Source organism: Megascapheus bottae, chromosome 5 (assembly GCF_031878675.1).
Source record: "Megascapheus bottae isolate mThoBot1 chromosome 5, mThoBot2.hap1, whole genome shotgun sequence".
In the NCBI taxonomy this organism is placed as follows: domain Eukaryota; kingdom Metazoa; phylum Chordata; class Mammalia; order Rodentia; family Geomyidae; genus Megascapheus; species Megascapheus bottae.
The window spans coordinates 68,806,696-68,813,511 of record NC_143513.1 but is presented as its reverse complement, the minus strand read 5'-3'; the positions used below and the strand labels follow the sequence as shown (position 1 = coordinate 68,813,511).

At 51.9% G+C, this 6,816-nt stretch overlaps 1 protein-coding gene across 1 annotated transcript; it reads right to left on the bottom strand.

The window, feature by feature from the left end:
- Positions 1-297: 297 nt before the first annotated feature.
- Cpa1 (carboxypeptidase A1) lies at positions 298-6,569 on the bottom strand. Its single transcript, XM_090332391.1, has 10 exons — positions 6,505-6,569; positions 5,814-5,895; positions 5,196-5,429; positions 4,919-5,020; positions 4,353-4,454; positions 4,122-4,232; positions 3,630-3,720; positions 2,773-2,972; positions 1,993-2,077; positions 298-485 (listed from the first exon to the last, which is right to left on the bottom strand). The coding sequence occupies exons 1-10, from the start codon at positions 6,567-6,569 to the stop codon at positions 298-300; spliced, it is 1,260 nt and encodes a 419-aa protein (XP_090188517.1).
- Positions 6,570-6,816: the final 247 nt, after the last annotated feature.

Here is a 6,816-nt window from a genome sequence, read left to right as displayed (position 1 = left end):
CAAATCACCCCACTGGCAAGCTGAGCTCAGGGTGGTCTAGTTAAAACAGATGCCTCTCGGATACAGCTTCCCAGCACCCTGGAATGTGGGGGAATTTAGGGGTCATGTAGTTCAACCATCCATCTATTTCCATCAAGACCTGCAAGAATTAAACCACTTCTATCCCCATCTTGAAAGAGTGGCCGTACTATATGCATTCTATACATAAGCCCCCAAAATCTTGCTCCTGAGACAGTCAAACTTTATTTGGTTGCTTGGATGGGGCTGGCAAGAAGAAGAGGGAGCCACAGGGCCGGCTCAGTAGGGGTGATTCAGAGTGTGCTCCATGATGGTCAGAAGTGCCAGCCACGTCTCCTGGGCTGTGGGAATGATCTGTGAGGCTGGCAGCAGGAAGCCATAGCGCCCTGTGTCTCGAAGCTCAAAGGTGAAGGAGTACTTGATGCCCTGGTTGTAGGTCCAGTCGACAGTGTTCCCACTGGCTTGATCTGGGGCAGGAGCAGGAGCACATGGGAGCAAGGGTCAGTCACTTTAGAAATTTCACAGGCCTGGTTAGTGACCCAAAGCCCAGAGCTACATGCATGGCCAAGTGGAGTCTGGGTCTACCAGGGTGTACTGTAGACAAACAGCCTAGCTTTCAGGAATCTCTCACTGGCACTAAGCCCAAGGCTCAAGAAGGAGCCCAGCAATGTTATACCATTTATTCTCTGGGGGATGCCAAAAAAGCTGTGCGTTACAAAAGCTTGTCTGAAAACTCTACCCAACAGTCACCCCATGACACCACTTGAGAAATCAGATCCCCTGCCTCCCCCCACCACACACCCCAGTGGTCTGGCCTGCAGACCCAGAGTCAAAGCAAAATTGTCCCCTATCATCTAGAAGGAAGCTGGACCAAATTTGCAGTAAATAATAGATACTGAAGCCACTCTCTTTGTATCAGGCTGTATGTATAGCAGGCGTGGGTAGCATGTTAGGTTTTTGGTTTTGAGTGATTAGCATCAATTAGTGCACAAAAGGGACTCATTATGATTATTTCCACACATGCAAGTTAGATGTTTAACTTGACACTGTTGCAAGTTTGAAATGGTTTGACCCAGGGTTGAAAGAGTTTCTAAAAAGCCTAGGATCTTACCTTGGGTAAGATGGACACTCGCTTGTCTCCTAAAACTGGTCACAGGACCCAAGAAGCCAGGTGGGTTGTACCCTCCCCTGCTTCCCTCCCCCTCCCCCTTCTGAGGCATTCCACTGATCTGCTTGGCTGGGCCCCACACACTCCAGCCAGATCACACAGCTCAGCCTCCCCCTCACTTCAGTGCGGGCCCAAATTCCTCAGTGTTGATGGGGCCTGCTTTTGGCCCCAGTCTTCAACCTCTATCCTAATGGTCCTGATTCACCCCACCCTTGCTCTGGAGAGAGGCCTCTCCCTGCATCTATCACCTAACACTAAACTCATTGTCAGTTTCCCTGCATATCCGTCATGTAACTTTCCTGCTTCTTGTTTATTGTATTCGCCCAGACATACATAACTGGACCTGGGACAAAGCAAGTGCTCAGTAAATACTTGCCAGCTGAATTTCATTTGGTGCAGCAATGCCCCTTACTAGGGCATCTCATGGATGGTGGAAGTAAGTGGGGAAAAAGACTATAGATTCCCTAACTAAAGGGCATTAGAGGAGAAGTGCTGTTTTGTGGTTTGTTTTGTTTTTTAAAGCAGAATTTCCTGGTGGTGTGCCAATCTGTCGATCTGTACAGATTTGTACATTTACAGAACCTACCATGCCGTCTATCCACAAGGCTGGACTTGAACCCAGGATAAAAAGACAAGAGGGCTCACAAGAACCCCAAGTCAGAGTTCATGCCTGGAAAAGGCATGACCCACCCTTCCAGATGGCCCAGATGGCAAGCCATTCACCGGGCTCCTTCTCCCAACCCATGGTCCCAGACTTTGGTGCCTGGAGAAGAAAGAGCCACTTGATGCCAGGAGATGCCACTTACAAATTGTTTTGATGATGCTGCCATATGTAAACTTGGTCCCATACAGAGAAGCCAGTGCTGTTACAGCAGCCTTGGACACCTGATCCTAGAGAAAATAGGAGGCAGGACCTCTGGTCAGGACCAGGCCAGTCTGGGGGCTGACAGAATGGTCCAGGAACAGGCAGCAGCAGAAGCAGGTCCCTGGCAAGGGAGCCTTCTCAGTCATGGAGGTCAGCCCTGGAGCTGACAGCACCCGAGTCCTCTGTCCCTGCAAGATGGCTGTCTGGCACTTCCCTGCCCTCTGATGCCATTGCAGTTCCAGGTGTGGTGCTGCAAGTTCAAAGTCTAGCTCAGTGTGCCTTCCTCTGTCCTAGAAAGACGACTCAGCCAAGCTGGGCACCAGTAATCCTCGTGACTCAGGAGGCTGAGACCTGAAGATCCCAGTTCAAAGCTAGCCAGGATAGAAAAGTCTGTGAAACTCTTATTTCCAATAAACCCCCAAAATGCTGTCAATAGGGCTACGGCCCAAGTGATAGAGCGCCAGCCTTGAACAATAAAGCTAAGGGATGGCATCTAGACCCTGAGTTCAAACCCTAGGACCAGCACAAAAAGAAGAAAAAAAAGAAATGATTGATCACTCAGAAAGAAAGTGAGGCTAGTTCATCCTGCTAGTCTTCCCAGACCATCAGGGCTGCAAGGGAGGCATGGGGTACTGAGCACAGGAAGACCCTCAGCCCGCCAGAGTCCTGATGGGTGAAAACCCAAGCCCTTGGGACAAAGACAAGCAGAGTCGGCACCTACCAGCTCTTCATGGTCAGGGGCTGGTTCTGATGTGTAGCCGTAGGGGTAAAGGAGGAGCTGGGAGTAGCTGTGGATGGAGATGAAGGCCTTGATGTTCCCATGAGCCTTCACAAAGTCCACAATGGACTTGACCTCCACTTCGGAGTTGGCAAACTGGCCACGATACGTTTCTGAGCAAGGGTTGCTGCTGGCTCCGGGCTCTGTGGACAGACAAAGGGCATACCTGGCATGTGGTGTCACTTCTATACTCCCATGACTCCCAGTTTGTTTGTTGTCTGTGGCGGGGCTTGAACTCTGGGCCTGGGTGCTGTCCCTAAGCTCTTCAGCTTAAGGTTACCGCCCTGCGGATTGAGCCACAGTGCCACTTCCAGTTTTCTGGTGGTTAATTGGAGATAAGAGTCTCAGGGACTTTTGTGGACTTTTGTGCCCGGGCTGGCTTTGACCCTCAATCCTCAGATCTCAGCCTCCCGAATAGCTAAGATTACAGGTGTAAGCCGCCAGCATGAAGTTGAAGGAAAGGGGAAGTGTTCAGTCCCACGTCCTGATTAAGGAAAGGGGAGAGGCCTCATAATCTGGGGTTCTGCCTCCCTTCACAGCCAGGTTTGGGCAGAGGCTGGCAGAGGAGGGGAGCAGAAGGTAAGGTGGAAGTCCTGGAGACAGGCTTTCAGATCTTCCTTTCATTCAGAAGGAACGTTCTGTTTACAGACAAGATCTCTAAGTACTGCCTTGAACTCTGAGCAGAGCTGACAGCCCACACCCCACCCGACATCCCCAGGCAGAAAAGGCGTGCAGTAAGTGCAGACAGGGGAAGAAGGTCTTCTGGGTTGTCCCATGGGCCGCCGCCACGTGGGCCTTACTCCCAAATCCAGCGTCCCAGTTCCTGTTGGGGTCCGCCCCAACACAGAGGGAGCCTGCTCTGACCGATCGAGTCTTGCGCCACATACGATTCTGAGGAAGGAAAGGGATTAATAAACCCACAGCGCGCGTGGGACCACCAGATGCTGCATTTGCAGGAAGGGCGGGGACAGGACCTCTCCACTGAGGACAGTCTTGACCTCGCATCAAGACAGTCTGTGGTTTCTGAAGATGGTTTGGGTTATGACAGGGAGTAGAGTTTCTACTGGCCTCAGGTGGGTTGCAGATCAAACCACTGCTAGGCATGCACCGGACAGCCATCCGAAACACAGACCCAACCGCCCAAAATGCCAGCGAGAGCCACTGTTGAGTACTGCCAGTCCTAAAGGATATCTCTGCCATCCGCTCTGACTTTGAAGTCTGAGATTAGAAGTGATTTGGCTTGTGGGTCTCAGAGGTGGATTTTGCTTTCCCTGAGAAGAGGTAGCCCATACCGAGCGGTGGGTGTAGGCAAAACCATCAGGATTGGTGACAATCTCCAAGAAGATGTCCATGTTGTCAAGAATGGGAGTGAAAGTTGTGTCCTGGCCATAGTCTTGGGTGATCTGGTGAGAATAGGAGACGAGAAGGCCAAGTGGCATGAGAGAACAACAGACACATTCCCTGGCCTCCCCCTGTGGTCGACACCAATGTTCCACCACATGAGCCATGGTCCCCAGTCTCACCTTCTTTGCAAACCAGACCCCACTGGCCTGGGTGACCCACTCCCTGGAATGGATGCCAGTGTCGATCCAGATGGCTGGACGGTTGGCACCTCCAGTGCTGAACTGGAGGATGCAGGAAAATAGTTGAGGGATAATTCATACCCGTGACCTTGTCTCAGCCCCATGAGAGAGAACCCACCTGGGCCACAAGCCACTTGCTCTGTGTATCTAAGGTGAAAGTTCTTTTCATGGGGCCCCAGATATTGGCCTTCTTCCTTCAGCCCCATATAAATCAGTCTGACTTCCAGGCCCAGATAATTCTTTGTGGGAATGTCCTCAACACAGTGTTTTCTCTGGACTTCCCTGACTGATACTTTCCATATTCCTTGGAAACACTTGAGTCACGTCAGAGTTGAAATGGTGTGCACACTTCTGGGCCGGCACAGAAGCTCAGATGTCCTTAAAAGTTTACACAGGCAATCTATGTCATGGTATTTACCTCACACTGCGGCTTCCCAAGAGCGCCTACACCTAAAGACAGGGCCCATCCATGTGTCTTTGTGCGTCAACAGTTGTGAATGCATTACCTTTAATACATAAATGGGGCGACCTTCATAGCTGTTGCCAATCTGGATCTTGCTGACAAGCTGTGGGTTCTCAGCTACCAGCAGGTCCAGGAAGTCATAGATCTGAGATGAAAAATGAAAGAGTCCCATGGCTTTCCAGGGTACCCAGATTCCTCCCTCTGCAACCCCACCCAGGACCCACCCACACCCAAGCCAGCTTGGCTCTCTCTGGCCCACCGTGACAGCCTTGATGAAAAGCAAGGTGCTTGTGGAAAGTGCCCACCAGGACTGCCCTCACCTCCTCCAGGGTGTGGTAGGTGGCATAGTTAAAGGTGTCGGTAGATTGGGCCCTGGCCTGGAGGGTGGACATCTGTTTCTTTTCCTTATCCAGCAGGGACTGTACATCCTCAATCATGATTGTGTAGCTGATGCCATGTGATTCCAGGAAGATTTTGACAGCCTGAAGACTGGAAAAGGGCACTCGGACATCGATGGGGGTGCCAGGTCGGGTAGGGTCCCGCCAGAAGTCCAACTGAGGAGGAGAGGAGCAAGCACTATCACAGTGGGCTGGCAGCACCAACCAGAACACCAGGCTAGGACAGGGCCAGCCTGGAAGAGGTGTGGACACCAGAACCACCTGTAAAATTGGGGCTGGGGTGTGGATGAAAGGGACAGAGAAAAAAAGGGGAAACCTTGGGGACTGAAGAATGTCTAGTGTGGACAGGAAATGGCCAGAGTGGAGGGAGGTGGGAGGAGAGAGAGCTCAAGGGCAGAAAGATCAGAGACTGGGGGTGGAGGTTGAAGTTTATTTCCTAACAGCACTCATCCACAGCACCATGGGCTGCAGAGCTCTGTGGGCTCAGCGGGCCTGGAAGGCTTCCTCGGGCCTCAGAGAGGCCTTCTTCTTGCCTCTGACCTGCAGATGCTCCAGATCCTCCAGGTTCTTCACCTTCTGTACCTGGGCCTCGCTGGCTGCTGAGATTCGGAGTACCTGGTGCCTGGGCAGAGTATGCACAGGGTGGTGTCATTGAGCTCAAGAAGACACTTCTGTCCTGGCCACCAGCCACTCCAGGTGGAGTGGGAACAGTGGCCTGAGTCCCCAGACAGGATATGGAACATGAGCACTAAACAAGTGGAAGCACAAATGTTCTCAGCAATGAGGGGGGCGGGGCCTGGGCTCCCTCATCTTTTTTCTCTTTTCTTTAGAAACTTCTAGACTTTGTTTCAGTCCTCATTCCAGATTAGATAACTTTTTCACACCCCCCCCCCCAAGCCAACCAGTCCTCCTCTGCCTTCCTCATCTTCAGAAAACTCCTCCTCGGAGCTCTGCAGTCTTTAAGGCTCAGGAGATTTCCTTAACACGCCTGTTCCTTCCCAGCCCTGCTCTCCCTCAGTAGCCTAGTAGTCTAGACGGTGGTACCGTCTAGACTGTCTGGTTGTGCTCAACTGTCTGTCTGTGTGTCCTTCTGTCTGTCTGTCTGTCTGTCTGTCTGTCTGTCTGTCTGTCTGTCTTGCCTGCCTGCCTGCCTGTCTCCTCTACATATTGATGTGGGACAAATCCTCTGAGCATCCCTCAGGGCAGTCCCTCGTCTTCTCTATGCTCTTACCCCACAAAGTCTTCAGTGCTGAAGACAGCCCCCAGGAGCACACTCAAAATCAGCAGCCCCTGCATTCTGAAGTTAGTTGAGGCCAGACTGAGGTCTGAGGCTTTTTAAACCCAGGGCAGAGGTCTCCTGGCTGTGCCTGAGGACTGTTCCTCCCTTTGCACCTGGATCTAATCTCATGGGAAGGAAGGATGGAAGTTCTGGATTCTGGCACATTTTCACCCTCTCTGATAAAATGGCTGGGAACAAGGCAGGTGGAGAGATAACCCAGGCTTCCACTCTTGGCCTGAGGGTCAGCTGGCCAGTCGCCTACCT

Coding starts and splice junctions, on each gene's coding strand:
- Cpa1 (XM_090332391.1), bottom strand. CDS start 6,569: ATGCAGGGGCTGCTGATTTTGAGTGTGCTCCTGGGGGCTGTCTTCAGC. Junction 5,896..6,504: donor AGCACTGAAGACTTTGTGGG/GTAAGAGCATAG, acceptor TACTCTGCCCAG/GCACCAGGTACTCCGAATCT. Junction 5,430..5,813: donor AGGATCTGGAGCATCTGCAG/GTCAGAGGCAAG, acceptor TCTCCTCCTCAG/TTGGACTTCTGGCGGGACCC.